We start from the raw sequence: 21,451 nt of genomic DNA, 5'->3' as shown, positions 1-21,451 counted from the left end.
CTTTGCATACAGGGAGATTAGCAATTGGTGAAAATGCTGTCATGAAAGTTGCTGTGTAGTCTGTTCACAACAAAACAATCAGTGTCATGGTCGTCTCTGTAAACGCTGGATTGGAGAAGAACAACATCTGTGCAATCGTCGCAATGGTCCTCCGTGCCCTCATCTGTATTGCGAGGATCCTGGGTAATTTCGCCCAGTCAGGAGAGGGGACCGGACGACAGCCACAATGCTCCCAGGTAGCCCTGCTTTGAAGTACTCCCCGAGGTGCTGCCTCCGCGTCGGTAACGAAACGCTCGCCTTCAAGACGGAGCTTGAGGGTATCGTGCTCCCGCAGCACGTAAGAACTGCAGGCACACAATGCCTTCCAAATGCTAGGATACGGGTGTGTGCACGGTAGGGACGAAGCGACACAGCTTCACACCGACCGCATGCACTCCGTAGCATGACTGGTTGGGCGGTGTCAACTAAAAGACAAAAATTCGCCGACGACCACCCAGTTTTTGCTACCTGCAGAGAGAGCAGTTGGCATGCAGCTATGCGCCTACAGATATTCTAAACGTCATTTTCGGGGGGATTGCACGCAGAAGCTTAACCTGGGGCGGTATTCGAGAAAGCTCGAGTTCTGACTACTCCCAAGTTTCCAGCTGATTGGGTTATTGAGGCACCGATACTGGAGCATCCGATGCACCTCGAGCGAAACCTGCGCAATCGCGCGTACCACGCCTGTCATATTCATCGCGCCGTATTGGGGCCGCTTACGTTGATAATGCACGGCCTGTCATATCAACCGCATGCAGCGCCATCTGAAATCAAGCTGTAATACTTACTTTCTAGCCTAAAATAGATAACCCCACTACTACTATGAAATCCCCAACCTCGCTACTGGCCACACCTGGCGCAGGGCGGTCGATTTTTCTCGGTGTTCTGTTCTTCCACTAAATTATGTTTGCTATGTGGCTTGAGGGTACACCCAGTGCAGCTCTGCGCAAGCACGAACCAAGTAATCAAAGGGGTCCGCTGTAGGGAACGGAACGCGCCCTGCTCCCGACCATCAAAATACGGGTTTTGTTAACCGCTTGGTTCAATGTGCATGGTGGGCGCTTATCAGAAATCGCTCAATTAAGCGGTCACGAGCGTGTTTGCGCATTTTCAAGAACGCTTTAGACTTTGAAGTTGTGTCATTTGTCATTGACTGTGTTTTCACTCTGTATAAATATTCGTTGGAAAATCGTGCCGTCTTGCCGGCTCCTATAGCCTCGGACAAGGGTGGACCCCAGTTTGGACTGAACACCCTCGAGACTGTGGCACCATTGGCTCATGGTGGCCTGGGGACTTCGTTTTTGTTTGGTGCTTAATTCTTGTCGCTGCTAGCGGGCAACAAATGACGACTTCGTGGTTACGACGCTAGGGCATCGACAAAGTCGACGTCATGGGTGGGTGTGGCTTTCGCCGCTACGCTGCGCCCACGAATGGGCTGAGTGTATTTGATTAACATTATAACTCCGAGAAAAAACGGGAATAGTTTTGCATGGCTGAGTTGAACTCGTGACGCTTGTAGCATTTGCTGCTTCGGCGTTGTTTATTGTTCATGGTCGCCGTAGCAGGCATATTCCTACCCCGACAGATCTTCCAAACGGAGGAATTTGAGCTTGTTTTTATCTTTACAAAAGGACTATGCATTGTCTGTTCAGTCGTCTGGCGACCGATACCCGTTCGCGACGACTTCGAGGCGGCTTTCGCTCGATGGCCGTCGATGAGCACATGCAGTGTCTGCTGCGGTTTTGCGCGACAGGCCGCTTCCACTGAAGCGATGGTAGCGACCGCACCATCGACCGCTACCAGTCGACAGTCAGCCGGCGTGTGCGCAATATGATCACTAAAAACGTGTTTCCCAGACTTCGCCTTTATTTTAGGTGGTTCGCCTGACATGGCTTCCCCAGGGTTTGCCGAGCGTCTATCCATCTGCAGCCGTTGTGTGCGCTTCAGTTGCCGTCTGCTCACAAAACAATTTCGAACGAGGCGTTGCATCACAGTGCGTGTCATTTATCGCCAGCGCGGCAGAGGCGTTGCCCCAGGCAGCACAGGACTGTTCGGCCTCAATCAAGCCGGTGTACTTTGGCCGGTGATTTTCTGTACGGCCTTTTTCCGGCAGCCATATTCGGCCCGTGTCTAAATGTGGGCCTTTTGGCCGTACACGGCCGTACTCCCATGGCTGTCCAGCGGCCGGTGTCCGTCGGCCAGTCGACCGGTTTACGTTCATACGACCAGATTCCAGCTGTAGGGCTCCGGTCATTCCAAAGCCACCCGTGTACGGCCGAAGTACGGCCACCGTAGGACAGCCGAGATGCGATCGTCGGACTCCAGCCGGACTAAAGCTGCCGTAAATACGGCCGTGCTACGGGCATTGAAGTTCAGCCACAGTACGTTAGCTGTACTGAGGCCGGTGGACGACCACTGCATGCAGCGCAAGCAGTCGCGCTTGGCAGCAGCACCAACCCAGCATTTTGGCTCCAATCCAGCCACATCAAAGTGAGCCCGCCCGCAACCACCAGCCGTCCAGCCTTCAGCGCAGCCTTGCTTAATTATCAGCGTCAGTTGACACCAAAATTCATTTATTAAACAGTGCTCACAAATCGTCGTTCCTTTAATTGTTGTGCCTCTTTTACTGTCGAATACAGGAAATATTCAGTTCTTTGTAGAGCTGGAATAGATGTATTGTCCATGTCCTGACATCTTCTATCTTCTGTGGGGCGGCTTACCTGCAATAAACAATAAAGGAGAGGGGGGGAGGTGACGGGAAGCTGTTGAATTTCACAAAGATGAAAGTGCCGCTTTTAGCCAATTTCATTTAGGACGACCTTCCTGAGCACTTTTATGCTCTGACTAAATCAACTATTTTTACAACAGTTGCTTGACAAGTTTTGTTGTATATAAAGCCGGCGCGAATGCCTTTACGAAGCGTTTTGGTACTCCAAAAAAACTGAGGAGCATTCAATATATTCTCCTTCACACAAAACGTATGTCCAGTATTTGCCCATTTTTCTTGCAAAGAAATTTTCTACTCGATCACCTTTTCTGATGATCTTTCACAGGGCTGATCCTAGCAGAGATCGAACAAGTGCTTTCATTTTCAATCTATTTTTTATGTTGTTTTTATGAGTTACGTGCCCACCCCTTAACAGCGCACAAGAACTTAATTTTCCTCTAATGTCGTGCTACGGCAAAAAAATTCTAGACGCGTTGCGAATGACGCCTTGCTTCAGGTGGCTGCAGTTGTATCCCTCTGTGTTCACGCAAGGAAAGGGGTAAGACTAGTTTCATAAATTGTTTAATAGAAATGTTTATTTATTTATTTATTTATTTATTTATTTGATACCTGCTTGCCTTTGCGTGCATTACAGCAGGGAGAGCATCAAATATGAGACCAAATAACAAAATATTTCCACAAAGCGCGGTAAAAATCGTCATTATAAACAGTTGGTACAATCATACGTGGAAGATAATTAGAGTCTCGTATTTATCTAAGATAAAATTAATCGCGCAAGGCGTCACCTTTAAAGGAAAGTAATAATTTGCTTTGAGCTAGCGGTCCCACTTTGGGATATGTAGAATGGCGCTTAGATATACTTCTCCCCTTGTATTCCCACTTTTTGAATGATAGATATTGCTACGCAGAGGAAGAGGACAATATTACGAAAAAATTACGCCCACCTCCCCTCGCGGGAACCCTGGTGTGATGCGACGCTGAGGGGGTTCAAGCGCAAGCGGAGTGCAACCGTCGACCGAAAGGCTGCCGGAGAGCGGCACACCGGTTATATTCTAGGCACTATATATGCGCAGCGCGCCCGAAGGAGAGGAAACCGCGGAGAGAGAGAGTACTGCACATGCGCAGTACCGCGCGCAGCGCCGCCCACCGGCGGAGTGAGAGCGCGCTGGGCCGCACACGCTCTCACCTGGGCACGCGCCGGCGCCAGTGCGTCTGCCTCGGCTATGACGCAACACAATCCAACACAATCCACTTTAATCCAATCCAATCCAAATCCAATCCAAGCCAAGCCAAGCCAAGCCAATTCAATCGAATCCAATGGAATCCAAACGAATCCAATCCAATGCCCCTCGCGAGAAAGTGTTCGGTATCGGAGAGGAGAGCGGGAGAGTGGCTGCGGACAACGGACGCACGCCGCGGACAACAACGGACGCACGCAGGAAGGACAGGACCGCCGACAAGAGATGCTCTGAGCGTCGCATCTAAAAATTTCAACCTGACGTTTCGTCTCTGGTCGTTCCCGTCTTACCATTCAAGTTTACTTTTACTTTCCCTAATGCTAAGTTGACAGTGCCAATTACCTAATACGAATCGCACTGCCCTATTCTGTACATTTTCGAGCGTATCAACCAGCTCTTTGGTGTAGGGATCCCCGAAAACACATGCGTACTCCAATATTCCGCGCACATGAGTAAAATACGGTTCGGGAAGCCAAAAACACGTGCAGCCGTAACTTTTGTGTTGTGAACGGGCCTATTTAACCTCTAACCTCCCGTTAAATAAACTCCTAGTTATTTATATTCTCCGGCCGTTCTTAAAGCAGTGTAATTTACGGTATACGTACTCAATTGGAATGAAGGTTTTCTTGTAAAGGGGACGTTAACACACTGTTTAACATTCAACTACTTTTCTGAATCAGCACACCGGGATGTTATTAAATTAGAATCATGCTGCAGGTATTCGTAATTACGTTCATTCGCTATAGTCCTGTAAACTACACAGCCATTCGCGAACATTTTAAACCAAGATTTGAGGACAATGGTAATAACATTTATATATAACAGAAACAAAAGAGGGCCCGCAACGTCGACCCCTGGGGGATTCCAGAGGTCACGGGAACATATCCGGACGAACAACCATTGAGAGCGACCGACTGCTGTCTTAGAGAGATATACTCGCCTATCCATGAAATAACCGATTCATTCAGTTTATAGCCCGCAATATATACTAACAAGAATGTGATATGGAAAACCTCCAAAGGCTTTTTTGCAGTACAAGAAAATACAGTCAACTACTTTAAGCTTATCTATTGCTAGAGCCAAATCGTGCGTGAACTCAACAAGCTGCGTTTATTTATTTGTTTTAGATGCAGAGCATCTGATTCACTCGCCTTGTCCCTCCGGCGTCGTCGTCGTTGTCGTCGTCGGCGTTGTCCACCCCTCCCCCATTCTTCTCGCCGTGCCAGCTGCGCTCTCCGCCGCTCACCCCCTCTCCTCTCCGATAGCGAACACTCTCTCGCGAGTAGACCTGTGCGCCGCCGCGCCACGCCGCCGCCGCCGCCTGTTTTGGTCGCGCCGTCTGCGCCGCCGCCGAAGTCGCGGGAATGAGCACGCCGCCGCCGCCGCCGGGCAAAATTTTCGGCGCGCCGCCGGCCCCGCGCCCCACCGCCCCACCTATTATTCTTTTCTTTGAAGGGAGCTGCTGAAGGGCGACTCTTCTGAAGAACGAAGGAGTATGAAAGGAAAATACGTCGCCTCGCTGCAAGTTGTCGTTTCTCCCTCTGCAAGAAATGCCGCTCTCAGCGGTGCTGTTCGTAAGGGAAATAATCGGGATCCACCATGCATCAACGGATGATTTGTACTTTCTGCCTGGAATCAGCTCATTCTGCTGCTCGTGTGGGGAGACTTCTAGTCCCCTTCCTTCTCCTCCTTCTCCGAATACCTTTTCTTCCAGGCCCGTCCGCCCCATACCAATCCTCTTACATTGCATGCGTACCGCGACCCTGTTAACAAAGGATAAATGCGTGACTGCCTACCGTCTCGACGCGCTTGACTCGGAATCCTATTGAAGCACCCCAGCTTCTCTCGCGGCCACACAAGCGCGACACCTTTCTTGTTTTATCCGCTTTCTCAGAAACTCTAAAATGACCAGGCACCCATGTTACTTCAGGCATCCATGGTTAAACAGGCCCACCCAACTCTCTCTGTGTCAATAGCCCTCTTTTTTTCTCCAAAGGGAAGTAGGACGGAGGACAGGAGCGAACGCAAACTTCAGCCCCCTCAAGCCATATTCATTCTGCTGTACAAACATGAGCAAAAGTGTTTGAGCACCTTCCTTCTTGATAAAGGCCGGTCTCTTGGCGTATTAATAACATCTTCATCCAACGGGGATAAAAGTATACACTGCAAGAAAAATAACGCATTAACACAAAAGTAGCGGTCGCAGAGAGACTGAAAAGAAAAAATGCGGATGAAAGAGAACGACCGGAGTACAAAAGTCTTCAAAATCAGTGCGCCAGCTCCTCCCACCACTCGTCGATTCTCTCAAGGGGACAAGCCGCTAACATCGAAGAATGAAACCCCATAATCAGCACGGGAACAGTGCACAAGAAACTGCCGCAGTAGCGCACAAGCTTGAATGGCCAGCGTCATTACGGGAAGAGTGCACGGGAAGCGGGTCAATAAATGAACTGTCCTGGTACGCAGGAAGGGTCAATGAAAGCGCAGCTAGGATCTCCGCAATAACTGGGAGCCTGGTACAAGCAATCACAACTCATTAACGTCAGCAATGCATTACTTAAACGAATGTGAAACACAAAATTGGAAGGAAATTCTAATACCCGCACATCATCAGATAACCAATGTCGTATTTGAGCAGCTGTGATAAGATAGCGTCACTGAGGGCAGAGGAGCGTACGTCATGCTGCCCTTTCTGCGCTGGAGGCCAGTTAACTAGAAGATTTGGAGAAAAAGAATTCAGAAATAATGGTGAAAGGTACCATAAGAAAATCTACAGAAATTCAGAGGGTTGTCTATCAATGCATTCTTACTCCTTGCCTTCATTGTGAGTTCTTTACAGCCGAATTAGGCTATGAGTGCCCAAACAGAGCTTCGACGAGCAATGTCCACGCTTCGCAAGATTCACAAAAGCTATGATTTTGAAACGTAAAAGTTGTATATTAATAGCGCGTGCTGCGTCACTTGCGTGACGTGAAAGTGATTGATTGTGTGGTTTAGCGCACCGAAGCTACACATGGGCTATGAGATAGAGAGCGAGACAGAGAGAGAATAAATTTCGTCAGCACAAAAATTTCGGAGTAGTGGCCTCAATTCAGGACACCATTCGTGGTGCCAGCTGCGACGACCATTTCCACCAACCGAAGCTGGTCATCCGCACTGGATCAAAATTAATCCGAAGCGCCTCATAGCCCATGTGTTTTTTGACACCTGTGAGTAAAAAAACCCCATGGGCTAGAGGCGCGCTGTAGTGGGGGGCTCCGGATTAATTTTGATGCCCTGGGGATTTTTACCGTGCGCCAAAATCTCAACACACGGGGGTTTTCTCTTTTCCACTCAATCTGAAAAGCAGCCACCGTGGCTGTGATGGGTGAACCCCGGAAACGGAAAAAATGGTCCCAGTGACCATATAGGAAAAAAATGGTCCCATACTCCAGTCGACATGTTTTCCTTGATTTACCCCGTTGCGTTTTAGCCAAAGGGTTGAGGAAGAGATGGAATGCTTTAAAATTCCTATAGGGGCAGAAATTAACGCCTCTGTAGGCTAAAACCTAACAAACCAAATTGGGTCGACAGACGGACGGTTTGATGGATGGATGGGTGAATGGGTGGATGGATGGTAGGGCTGAGCATCGATTAAAAATTTTAATGCAAGTAATTGGATTAAAACCGCACAAAAAACAACTGCGAAGCCTGGAACCGTCGGTTTAGTAGCTTCGTCGGACACAGCCCTCAGTGTCTGGAATGTCAAAGAAGCTCTACGCTGCGAGGTTTCATCAGTATCAGTGAAAATTGCACTAGAAGCCGAGGGAGCTCCACCAAAGAAGCACACAGCGTCGTCCCAGGTCTAGGAGATTTCGTTGCTGGACATTCCAGTATAGTGAACTAGAATACTTCCAGTGCAGGACGTTTCGGTACGGACATTTTGGTGTACGGACATTTCGGTGGACGCACATATCGGTGTACGGACGTTTCGGCGCACTGCATTTCCTTGCGCGAACATTTCAGCGACCGTATTATCGGGTGCTTGTTAGTTTGAAACAGCCCTTATATTTTTATTTTCGCTTAACATGGGTTTTGGACAACAACCTCGGGCAGCGATTGCATTTCAATATTGATGCCGTGTTCGCGATTTCTTGCCAGGTATTTTTAGAAACTGGACATTTGTGTATTTTTCTTTAATACGTAGTTCAGGGAGCACCTGTTTTGCAGCTTTTGCCCATGTTTTTTTTTATTTACGACAAGACATTATTATATTCGCTCTTTTTTGGGGCATGCTAATCAGCAAAGACAATTAGCCGATGTTTACGATGGCTTACGCATTCTTTATGTAATTTTTTTCTAAATAAAATGCACACTCTCACAATCCAAAACTTTACAAACATTCGGTTGCAAATAAAAATGCAGACAATCTTATAAAGAGTTTATTTAGGCTGCGCTGTCATGTTTAAATGAATTTGGAGACACTGTTCTCGCCAGATTTTTTTTTTTTTTTTACGGACAAGTCTAGGATATTGTCGCGGAGGAAGAACGGGCCTTTTGAAAACAGCTGCAGCTTCTATATCTCCTCAATGCTGATCAAGCGCGTACAGGTTGTGCGTACAAATACCACCAATTCTGTTCGGTCAAACCAACCTCCGTTTTAGCTTTACATGCTTACTTTTATTATATTTTAATTCTCCCATCCTCTCCGTGAGTAAGTTTTAACCTTCCCCCTTCCCAAATTTCTTTTTCAGTAATATGTTCAATTTCCCGTGGAAATCTTACAGGCATAGTGGCCATCACCTTCTCCAAAGAGTCACCGCATTGATGCGAGAAAAAGCGATACATTCGGCGTGAGCTCACACAACCTCTCTAGTGCACAACAAAAAGCCACTGGAAAAGCCGCTGAGGACACAATGACCAAGATCGTTGGCGCCTGTCGCCCCCATCGAGGAACAAGCTCGATGGCTGCACGCGTCGCGGCCACACGGAAGGCGCCCCTCTCCAGGAATCGCCGTCTTTCCTTTCAGTCGCCCCACCTGCAATTAACTCTCCAAGTCGCGCATATCATGGACACCGCAGACATTCCTCCTTTTCTTCCATTGTAAGAGGGGAAAATTTTGAATAGGCTGGTTTTGCGAGAGCCGCGACAGTCGTATTCACGTTTTCGATGCCCAGTTTACAATTTGAAGCACAAGTGACACCCCCCTCTCTCTACCAAGGGGGCTGGTATAAGCACTGCTGGTTATACCCGGCAGTGCTTAGCCCTCCCCACTCCCACCCCTGTAGCCACTCCACCCTAAGTGCGATCAATGGCTAGTTTTTGAGTAGAACCAACACAGACTGCAAGAATAAATCGGCAGAGAAAATTATTAATTATTAAAATGGATGCACGCGCGCTTAAGCTAGCTCGTTTTCTTTCTTTCTTTCTTTTCGCCGTCGTTTGGCGGACGGGGAAGGGGGGGGGGGGGGGGTAGAGATAGGAATGGAATAAAAGCAGCAGCGTCTTGCAGCGGTGGGTGAAGTGAAATCAAAGCCTTTCGGTAACACTTGAATTAAAATATTAGAGTTGTTCACATGAATGCTAAAATAAAAAAAAAGAGGTAGAAGGGAAATAAATTAACAACTTCAGTAATTTTTAACATTTAATTTCGAAATTGGGTTTTAGGCGCTAATGCTCCGCCTCTGTTTAGCGTTCTTTTCTTTGCAGTGCGGACCAAACACAACTCTCGAACGTAAAATTATATCATCTGACGAAACTAAAGTATTAAAGCTAAAATGTTTAAAGAAATGCCTGGGACTTTCCGTGCACCGAAATGTCCGCACTGAGACGGGCTGCACCGAAATGTCCTACACATATATGTCCGGATCCCCCACGGTTTTTGCATATTTTCTTTTCCCCAAAATCTCTCTCTCTCTCTCTCTCTCTCTCTCTCTCCTCCTTCTCCTCCTCCTCCTCCTCCTCCTCCACCACCACCACCACCCGCTATTCCGCGCCGCGCCGCCGCCGATCCGGGGACCCCCGCGCCGTTTACACGCCGCCGCCGGAGGTGGGAACACCGGCGCGCCGCCGCCGGCGATTTCTGACCGGCGCACAGGTCTACTCGCGAGGCGCATTGGATTGGATTCGATTGGATTGGATTGGATTGGCTTGGCTTGGCTTGGATTGGATTGGATTTGGATTGGATTGGATTAAAGTGGATTGTGTTGGATTGTGTTGCGTCATAGCCGCGGCACGTTGCGTCATAGCCGCGGCAGACGCGCTGGGGCCGGCGCATGTGCAGTACTCTCTCTTCCGCGGTTTCCTCTCCTTCGGGCGCGCTGCGCATATAACCGGTGTGCCGTTCTCCGGCGAAGCAACATCCACGCTGGCTCAAACACCTAGAGTCCACGCCGCTTTACAAGTACGCCAACGTCGTCATCGACTGGGACCGGCTTACGCAGTCCCCTCAACGTTATGCGCGCTATAAAACGCGGTCCCTTCGCCGCTCCGCCTATGCGTCGCATCTACACAGGGGTTCCCGCGAGGGGAGGTGGGAGTTTTTTTTATTTATTCCGTTACCCTCAAGACCCGAGGGCATTACAGAGGGGAGTGGGTACATACATACATGTACAGCATACAAATCAAAATACAACAACAGAAAAATTGCAATCACGTAACATCGCTTGCTACAGGGTTAAACTAAGGCTACGTACAAATAAAATTAGTGACCGCAACTTTAAATAAAGCAGCATCTTTGATACCAACAATATCACGAGGAAGATGATTCCAGCATACAGACGTGTTTGGCACAAATGACTCCTGAAAACACTTGGTGTGCGCTGACGGAAGTCCTACTTTATGGCGATGATCAATGCGAGTGGAAACGTAAGTTGGTTCGGCCAATAATCTATTTGTGAGTAATGGATTGGTGAAGTAAATTTTATGAAATTGACACAGACGAAACACTTTCCTGCGACGAAACAGTAGGGGTTTCGTTCCCCGATTTTTTTTTGTTTTTTTCATTATGGGGAACACGGTATTAATAAAGGAATAAAGGGGTAATGCTAGTGTGGTTTTCATTGATGTGACGCTCGAGGTGCGATGGTAATTAGAAAGGATGAAGCGCGCTGCCCGATGCTGCACTCGTTCTAATTCGTAGATAAGCGAGTCATGACCAGGGTCCCAAACAGATGCCGCATGTTCTAATTTGCTACGTACCAATACTTTGTAAAGTAAAAGTTTCAAGGAAACGGGTGCCTGATTAAAATTTCTTCGAAGGTAGCCCAACGTGCTATTAGCTTTAGCTGCAATATATTCAATGTGCGTCTTCCCTGATAATGTAGAAGTTATGTGTATACCCAGATACTTATACGAATTTACTGCTTCGAGAAGAACATTATTAAGTAGGAGCATTATCAAGTAAAGCCCGACGAAATCCGTGTTTGCTAGGATGCTGGCGATTATGTTTAAACAAATGAGTCATTTCCGAAGTGTAGCTCACCTTCCAACACCGCAACTAAATTAACATCCCGGCTTCGTCATTCACAAGGTTCTGTTGTTATGGCACATTTAAAATAACACGTGTTTTTAAATAAACAGTCATAAAATCCCATGAAGCAGGGCACGAAGTTCAGCCTACCAATGCGCGAGCTTAGCCTCTTCTACGTTTATCACCAACAAAATAGTGCAACATTGCTTTTCGCAGTATTATAGTATGAAGAATAGCCGCAAACTTGCGTTTTTGCGCGCCCTTGCCTTTCTTTGGTGGGGAGTCCTTGATATGGCGCCGGTTGAGCTCCTGCGTGGCGGCCGCTTGCTCGACGCCCTTTAAGGCCCCTTATTTTGGTAAACCACCGCCACCACGGGGCGAACATCTCAGCCGGGTCGATGTCTCCAATGCTATCCATTTCTTGAGGGGGCGAATAGCCTCGAGCTGATGCGTCAACTAAGCCGGCGGGCGAGGCGTGGTAGCGGCTATGCCTGGCGAGGCTTAGCTCACCCGTCGGTGTGGCACAGTCTTCTTGTTGCAATAAATGGCATTCCGATGGCCTAAAAGGTTCCCTGGTAATGTCCAGTGAGTCCTTGCACCTTGCCCGTTCACCTAAGACACTCATTACTGTTTGACAAATGAAGTTCGTTCATTTAAAACGTAGAAACACCCAGCGGAAAAAAACGCGTCTGCGTCATTCGGCTCCCTAACGGCTCTTTCTTCACCCAGGGAAAAACTGGTCCTACACCGGCGGGTCTCCTTCCAAACACGTCTGTGCATGAATTCTCGGCACCCAGCCCCGCGCCGTTGTTCGGCTGTACGCCACTTACTGAAAGAATGACGTATAACCTGAGACCTTACGTAGGCTGGTCTCCTTTTGGACACCGGTTGCCAAACATTCTGCAGCCGTTCGCTTGCCGTAATTCGGCCGGGGACCGCTAACCGAATGAAAAATGTACATTCTGGGTCCGTGCGTCGGCCGGTCTCCTGTATAACACCGGTTGCCCGAAGAAAACGAATATTCTGCCGCCGGACGCGCGGTTCACTGTTGAAAGAGCGAATGCGAGGCAGCCGCGCTCCGCCTGGCCTCCTTTCGAACACCAACTGCCACAAGAACACGGATATTCAGTGGCCGGTCGCTTGCCGTGCTTCGGCTGAACACCGCTTCCCGAAGGAAAAACGGATGCCCTAAAGCCGTACTTCGGCCGTTCTCTTTCTCAACATCGGCAGCCGAAAGTGAACTGAATATCTGGCAGCCGGGTAGCTGCCGTTGTGCGTCTGAAAACGGGCGGCTGGAAAAATACCGAAGCGCTGGTTTCCGAATGTTGGCCGCTCATCGTATGATCAGTGGCTGCCAGACCCTGGATGCTGGCCGGACATGCCAGAAAGCGGCCATTGACGGGCCGGTCTTGCGACACACTTTCTGGGCCGCCTGGGGCGTGTCGCACATTTTTTTGTGAAAATGTCACTGGCAGGATAACATACGCAAATACATATACAATCAATGGTACCTATGTATTATCAGAAGCGATCTCATCACATTTCAAGTGGTTTCATTCAGCGTCAAATATCCACACAGTAATGCTGATACACCAGATACACTAATATTACGCTTTTTGGTCAATCCCCAGTATGAATATGTGCCGTGTGAAATATGTGCATGATCATGGGTCTGCAGCAGCAACGGTATGAATTTCATGGTGCGTACGAAATGTCCCCTGAAATGGGCGAGCCATAATGAATGTTAATTTTGCCCCGTAGGCCTCAAAACAAGCGAAAAAAAGACGCATATAAAACCTGCGACTTTAACTTGGTATCGTTGCGCGTTCGTGGCAACGCTGAAAAGGCAGTTGTACACTCGTGGGACAACGGTTTTTTGCTGCGGGATGACTTTATCCACCTTGTGTAGGTGTTATAAAGTGAGGTTTCACTACTGCTAGGGGAACTTTTCAGACCGCTCACCGCAGGGATTGTCGGCTAAACATGAGTCAGGAGCTTTGGGTGAAATCCTGCTTCGGTTCGCAAGGAGAAAGAGAGAAAACTTTTATTGAAGACCAGCGAGGTTAGCCGAGCCGTCGCGCTGGCTTGCTACGCTAAATGATAGAAGAAAAAGAGAAAGAAAACAAAACAAAAAAAAACTATAAAAATGAAACGAAAGGGTGGCTTGGTAGCCAAGTTGGTAATTAATGCTCATTAAAAGTGGGGATTACAGCGCACAGAAACACAGCTAAATGGAGAAAGACAGGTCGCAACAAAACAAAATCAGGGGCACGTCATAGAGAATTCCAGCTGCTCATCATTCATGATTTTCTTCCGCGTCGCAACCATCATTATCATTGCGGTCGTCGTCTTTGTCGCGTAGCAGTGACACGCGCCACGTGAGCACCTGCCTGCGTCGGCATTCCATCAGCGGCGTTCACTTGTTTGTTTTCGCAGCCAGCTCACTCGTCGAGGATGGCCTCAAACGACGAAGGCACGCCGTTTGGGGCATACCTGGATTCCCAGCTGCAGTTGCAGCGTACACCGTCGGGGCAGCCGCCCCCGCCGCCGCTGCCGTTGCGGCCGCAGCAGCAGGCGGTAGCCCTTTCTGATGACCTGTTCGGCACGGCCGGCGCCATGGGCGGCGCTGCCAAGGGCCCGCGCGAAGAAGAGCGCCACTTGGCTGATTTCCTGGCTTCGGCTAACCAGTTTCCTGGCAGTCAGTCCAGCCTCTCACGCAGTGACGACATCAGTTCTGGAGCGCGTCCGAAGATTCCCGGAACCCAGAAGGAGGAGTCCACCAAGATAAAAAAGTAAGTACTTAGACTGTCCCTTAGCGGAATGGGGGAGGGAGACGAGGGGATAAGGAGGAGAATTGGAAGGGAAGGGCCCGGCTGGGGTTTTTCGCGGAAGGCACCCCTGAGTAGGTGTCCTCCAATTTGGATAAAAATAGGTAGTGTCTATTATCCCGGCAACCGTGATAAGTAGCGTCAGAAATTTCTCACCGCAGTCGCCTCATTGGCTAAACACGCTACGCGGAGATTCTATGGGATAAATATTCCCTACACAGCCGTGTTTGCGGCTGCCCCCGTAACACTGTGGTGTAGTACTTGGTTTTAAACGAGAAGGCTCAGGTTCGAGTCCGACAACAGATGCACGTATTTTATTTTTTTTTCTTTCTGAGAATCTTTTGGTCATCGTGATTTTGTTAATACTTTTTTTACTCTGGTTTTTACATTATCAAAAGATCGACGCATAAGACTTCTAGAATGGGTTAAATTACGTTTAATATAGGTTTTGTTCTGTGTCGTTCGGCTAAGTTAGATTAGGTTTGTTGCAGTTGGGCTGGATTTGGGCAGGTGATGACGCGTTCGGTTAGGTTACGTTATGTTCGATGAGGTTATGTTAGGTTACGTTTGGACGTAATTTTATTCAGCAAATTTTAGGCCAGCCAGCTTATATGGAAGCTGTCGTGAGTATTTCCCGGAGATAATTCTCACGGTTGCCGCGAGATTAGACGCAGCCGGTAATAATACATTCGGGAGCATGCACAGTCGCGCCATCGTTTTCATTGTTCACGGTACTGCGAATAGTCATCGATATATACATTTAACCAAATCGGTTTTGATACTATACCACATTATTTTAATGAGGGAAGTTTCGGTTGAAATTAGTTATTGTAAATGATTTAAAACTGCGGAGCCCCATAGATAAGATGTCGATGAGCTTGGGAATATAAATCCATACTATACGTGCGCAGCCAGGTATGGATTGGAACTTGGAACTTGGGGTTGGAATAATTGGCAAGGTCCTCGGAGGCGTAGCCGAATCACCCTCCTAACCTGCGTCCCATGTTGCTAGACTAGGTTTCCGTGGCTCCGCCAACCACAGCGGAACTTTATTTTGCTTCTTTTTACTTTTTTATCTTTCTCCTTGCCGGGGGAAAGAGGGGTGCGTCTGACTTAGTTCCGCGCAGTGCGCGGCATCGGTATAATTAGTGTTGCATCACGGCCGCGATGGGAGCAGTCATAGTTGCTTTCACCCAACCGGACCAATCGCTTCCGCTCACGTAGTAACCAGTCACTGTTAATTATTGATAGTGACGCTGGCTAGTCAGTCAGCGGAAGCGGTTTGGCCGGTTGGGTAAAAGTCAAGACAGTGCTCATCCAGTACAGCAATCCTCGCTGGTGTCGTTTCGCAACTGCAAGTGATCAGCCTGTCTTGATTTTAGCCAACCGGCCAAACCGCTTCTGCTCACTGTCTAGCCAGCCTCACTATCAATAATTAACAGCGACTCTCAGTCAAAGTCCAGGGTTCTGACGTGTGGCCGGCGAAGATCACAAATCCGAGGCCACTGTGAAGGAGCGAACGCGAAACGGTGACGACCAAACTCGCAGTGCCGGAGTGCCAGCGCGCACTGCACGGAATTTAGTCAGACGCACCCCTTTTTCCGCCGGCAAAGAGAAATAGGAAAAAAAGTGAAAAACAAGCAAAAAAAAGTAACAACAAGCAAAACAACTTTCCACTGCAGTTGGCGGAGCCACGGAAATCTACACTGGCAACGTGGGTCGCCGGGTAGGGGTGCGATTCGGCAACTCCTCCGAAGACCTTGCCGAAAAATTTATTACAGGCAATAATATCAAGAGTATACACTGTAAGACATTACTGCGGTCCAGCTTCTTCGAGACTCGAATGGCCAATCCATTGAGCCTACTAAGAAATATCGGCGAACAACGATGTCGAGAATACGATTGGGCTCAAAACTTAAGTTCGGCCTGCGCTTAGCAGCATCACGCAATGCGAGCGTGGCGTTCTGCATTGCCCCGTGCTACAACGCCGATCACATTTTCTAGTCAAATGAAGTGCACCATGCTGTCATTCACCGAATTTCCTTGGTTGGAAGCATGGTCCCTCCAGTGCACTGTGGTAAATCTGGGCCACGGGATTACCTTTTAGTGCAGGAAATTTTACGACCGGGTATTAGAACACCGAGTGACGGGCGTGCCTCTCTCAGGAACCATTTGCTCTTCAGTTCATCGTGGCCACCGCAAATGCTTGCCAATTACAACTGTCTCAAGGTAATCAGCCTGATGGGCCACTCTCGCTTCAAGAATGGTCAATCGAGCTAAGACATTCACCTGCTGATGTATGACCACTATTGAAGACGAGATTGAGCTATACAGGCCGCCACATACGCACTATGAACGGGAGACCAAGATGTGCAAATGAGTGTTGATTTTAAATTGCATTGATTGGTTTGCGGAGCTGGTATACTAGCCCTTATTCCTACCGTTTGCCCGCTTCATTTTCGAATACTTAGTTTTATACTCCGTAAGTAAACACTGATGCATAATTTAGGCAGACAACAGGGAAGGTCAGTGGCCAGTAAACGGTCCAGATTTCAATGGAGGCTCGTTCATGCGCGAACGTTTACACAGAATACAATTTTGTGCCACGAGCATCGTCTTCTGGGCGTAACGACAAAGCGAAAGACAGGTATCGACGATCACGTCATCAGCTGAAAGCAATTTGAACTCTGCAACCACGCATTCGAATTGTTTTAGTTGTTTTTCCACGCAAACCTCAAAACAGCCCGCTGACTAAGTCTACCCCTACCTGTGTACTTTACATTAAATGCGGTCATCAAATTCAATATAGTGCACATCCTGACATACCCGCGCTACTTATTTCCTGGCTGTCAATCAGCAGCTGGCGATATCACCGGGAGACACAGAAGTGCCAATGGGAGCCTAAGCTAATATCAGCCCTGAATTTCCGTTCAATCCGCCGCGGTGGCTCAGTTTCTAAGACAGCGTGCTGCTGAGCTCAAGTGCGCTATTTTGATTCCCGACCGGGGCGGCCGCTTTTCTGATGGAGGCGAAAACCGAAAGTGCCCGTGTGTTCGGCTCACGTTAAATATCCCCAGGTGGTCAAAATTACTCCGGACCCCCCTCAAATGCCGCGCGCCTCCTAGCCCACATGTAGTTTCGGCGCATTAAACCCCATAATTAGAATTTTCTTCTCTAAATTTTCATTCACAAGCTCGCCACTTGGGGCCTAGCACGTGGAGCTGAACTTTCAGGTCTCGAGAGTGCAGGGAGCTGCCTCCGAAACTCTGGCGACGTTGCCAAGGAGACAATTCGAAGTGCGGCTCGCAACTGCGGTCGCTCGAAGTGCGGTCGCTCGCCGTCATGGCGGGTACCGTGACTGCCCACACCGCACGCACACGTTGTAGAGTCGAGTCTGCGGCCAGTACGGGCGGGAAAAGTGGACGGAATGGTAATGGCGGCGAAGGAATGCCGATACTGGCGGACAACAAAAGGCACGACAGGCAGCCAGTGCCACTGCCAAGCGAACAAACGCAACCACTGAGATGGTTAGAGCCGTAAGAACGGTTGACACGGTGTCCAGGGTCATGCGAGAAACGTCGTCTTTCGGGCTTCTAAAACCGCAACAAAGCTTTCGCATCAGGCTGAGCCTGACGTCCGCGAGGGAGACTGAAAAAATGCCCAGGCATTCTTCAAGATCCACAAATAGATCGTCGATTAATTTTGATCATGATCAGCGCGCCTCTTGCCCCATGAATAACGGGAATGAGGAGCCGACGTCCAAGTGACATCAATACTTCCAATAGTTGGTCATTTTGAAGTGTATTCGCCCGTGGCGAATACAAAAATGGCGTAATGCAGCGCCAAGCAGATGCGTCGGCAAGCGTATGCCGCGACGGCCATGGTATAAGCAAAAATAAGGGAGCGACTGCGTTTGAAAGGGCACATTCGTATTTTAATTCTAACGTTTCGAAACGTTCGGTCCGAGTATATTGAAACCAAACATACGAAAAAAATTACCGAGGAAATTTAATTGTTCGGCGCCGCTTTGGAAGGTCCCATCCGACAATATTTAGCCTAACCACGCACATATATTATGCCGGTGTTTTTTTTCCCAGCCAAATAGACACCTAAGGCAAAAAAAAAAAAAAAACTGAAGAGTCATGGGTGGGCCGTTAAGAGTAAGAAAGCGTGAGCATCTGCGCCTCTACCTCGCGAACTTCATTTTGGCCGAATGGCTCGCTGAGGATTTACAAGCCTGCAACGCGACGTTTCTCGCCCGTGCCTCGTACACCATGTCAACATCGCTCGCTTGAGCAGCGGCCCTGACTGCCTGTCGCTTTCTTTAGTGTCCACCAGTGTCGCCGTTTTGTCGACTTTATTTCTATTCTATCTTGTTTTGCCGTTCTTCCACTGGCTGCACACTCCATTTTCGTGCCACCCGCCACGGTGGCTCAGCGGCTAAGGCGTTGTGCTGCTGAGCACAAGAACGCGGGTTCGATTCCCGGCCGCGGCGGCCGCTGTTGTGATGGAGGCAAAAAGCAAAAACGCCCGTGTGTGCGAGATTTCGGTGCACTTTAAAGATCCCCAGGTGGTCAAAATTAATCGGGAGCCCGGAGGCCTCCACTGTGGCGCGCCTCAACGCCTGCGTTGCGTCGGCGTGTGAAACCCGACAATCAATCAAACCATTTTCGTGCCATCAGAGAAGCCAGAACGCTACCAGAGAAGAGAAACAGGTGCGCCAAACGGGAGATTTCTCAGTTATTTGCTTTACCAAATGGGTGCACACGAACAGGTCTTGAGCGTGCTGGGGAATAGTCATCAATGCTTCAAATACTGGGATTAGTGCCATAGGCAACGCATTGTTCAATGCTATTACTCCTGTTCAAATTGATGTTTGGCGCGCGGACGCTACACTAGCCCACAAGGCGTGCCGTGGCAGAGTTCTACAACTGTATTTCGATTATACTGCGCAGGAATCTGGGCACACAGCCATTTGTGTTTTGAGTCTCCTTCAGAAAAAGTGGCGCTGCGGTCTGAGGGACCTTGCGCGGAATTCCTTAGCGACACCACGCATTTAAGTAATTACTTTACCGGGTGGATTTTCATACAAGAGCCGTACGTCAACTTTACACCGTGAAAACTACCGAAACAAGACACGTGATTCGCGTCTTTAATTTGGAGGTGCAAGTTAGTGGGGCATTGTAAAGGACACTTGCGCGCAAAAATTTTATTTTTGGGAATTCTGTAAGACACTGCGCAAAATAGTTAAGCGATAATCTAGCAGCATATTGAGGGCTGTACCACTTACAAATATCAATTTCCAGCCATTTCATCGCCTTTTTTTTTCATGGGCATTAAAGGTAGGAGGTCCCGCTACTCTGACCTTTGGACCTCCTTCTGTATATAATCCTCATGAATAATTTTCATTAACTAATGAACTGATTGATTGATAAGACTATTGACGTTCATTGCACGAATGTTCTGACTTGTTAAAATTATGCCCTAAAATCCAGCCTGAAGCCATGAATGCATTCAATGAAATGAATCTTACAGTGGTGCCATCTTTCATTTCAATCCGCTCCTTCTGGGTCAAAAACTAAGCCTTGGCAATGCAAAGTCTTCAGCAAATTCAGACCTTGTGTGCATATGCTATCATTGCCCCAATTATGAGAAACTTTGATCAGTTTTGCTGCAGTAGAATTGCTTTAGTGGTGGCAATGCGCATATTTACTAATATAAAGGATTAAAATCCCTACGTTTGGCTTGGACATAGTTCGGCGAGTAAAGGAGTTGGTTAATAATTTAAAAGGTAGGGTAAAAGAAGTGGCGGAGGCCGGCAGTTTTCAGGGATCTGTGTAGAGGGAAAAGCCGGTGCAGGCACCAGCTTAGATTCAAAAAGTGAAAGTGGGCTGAAGGAATTCCTTAAGCTTGCTTGGCCAACGATCCGCGCATTCTTGATGGCCGCTTGTGGGCATTCGTGAGCGCATTCCCAAATTTCGCATTCATTGCTGACATTGCACGCGCATCTCGTCACCCGTTTACTACAGATGGCGCGAGGACATGAAAAGGCAGCTTGAGGAAAAAGACCGCCAGGAGGAGCTGCGCATCCAAGAGCTCCGCCAGAACGCCCAGCGTGAGCTTGCGGAATGGTACGAGCGGTACCATGACTCCCTGGCGAAGCGCCGGACGGCCAATCGCTCGTCGGCCGACTGGCTGCCCGAGGGCGGACGGGCTCATCCGGACGGTTCCCCTGACTGGGACAAGGTCGCCCGGCTGTGCGGCTTCAACGCCAAACCTTCTGGCAGCGGAAAAGACGTCTCGCGCATGCGGGGCATCATTCAGCAGCTGCAGCAGCAGAAATCGACTCCTGGTTCTCGTGCCCCTCCGTCACCGTCCATCTCCAACTAACCACTTGCCCCTAGAGTTTTATTTTTTTTGTCTCCTCTCTGCACCCCCCTCAGGATATCTCAAGCCACCGAGAAGTAGGCTAGCTAATCTCACCGGATGTTTGGGGGGGGGGGGGGGGGGACGTGTGCTTTTTGTTTTGTGTGTGCAACAAAGGAAAAGGAAATAAAAACATGGACAACCTGACACAGATTCTTCGCACCTCATTTGGTCATTTGAGTAACTAAGTGGGCCGAAATGGGAGCAACAGTGGATGTAACGCCACGTGGCACTCTTGAAGTTTAGTGTTAAAAATAAAACTAGTGGGAAATATACCCGGGACACGTGACAGGCAAGGGGTTGCGTTAAATGCTGCTCGCGGTTGCCCAACTGCGCTGCGTACCACGCTGCGTGAATGCGTGTCTAGCGCCTAGCGCCGTGGGTTATTCCCGATGCGCTTCCGCGCGCCGATCAGGAGGACAAAGTAGCTGGACGAACAGGTGGGGAACTACTTCTAACACCCTGTGCAATGAAGGGTTGTGTGTTTAAGAACAAGAGTTGAGATGGCCAAGGGCAACGTCCGGGCCTTTCGTTTCATTTCACGAAAGAACACCACAATCGCCTCGATTGCTCATTATTTACTGGACGCAGTGGCATCTCTCTTACTTTGCTGCTTAGCCCGCTTTTTCCGTCGTGAGCCATTGATTGTCAAGACTGCAGTTAATCTAAAACTCCGGTCTCCCAAAGGAGCGTTTCAGTATTTTTTTCGCATATATTACTACCACGCGTGCGTTATTGAGT

The 21,451-nt window shown here is 48.8% G+C and overlaps 1 protein-coding gene across 1 annotated transcript; it reads left to right on the top strand.

Moving 5' to 3' along the window:
- The first annotated feature begins 13,671 nt into the window (after nucleotides 1-13,671).
- LOC144168571 (clathrin light chain-like) lies at nucleotides 13,672-20,759 on the top strand. Its single transcript, XM_077697528.1, has 2 exons — nucleotides 13,672-14,248; nucleotides 20,314-20,759. Exons 1-2 carry the CDS (start codon nucleotides 13,911-13,913, stop codon nucleotides 20,672-20,674), a joined length of 699 nt encoding a protein of 232 aa, XP_077553654.1. The 5' UTR covers nucleotides 13,672-13,910; the 3' UTR covers nucleotides 20,675-20,759.
- Nucleotides 20,760-21,451: the final 692 nt, after the last annotated feature.

This window comes from Haemaphysalis longicornis, unplaced genomic scaffold (assembly GCF_048455015.1).
Source record: "Haemaphysalis longicornis isolate Haplotype H1 unplaced genomic scaffold, Haemaphysalis longicornis Haplotype H1 scaffold_1, whole genome shotgun sequence".
Classification (NCBI taxonomy): Eukaryota; Metazoa; Arthropoda; class Arachnida; order Ixodida; family Ixodidae; genus Haemaphysalis; species Haemaphysalis longicornis.
This window is presented reverse-complemented; position numbering and strand designations above follow the sequence as displayed.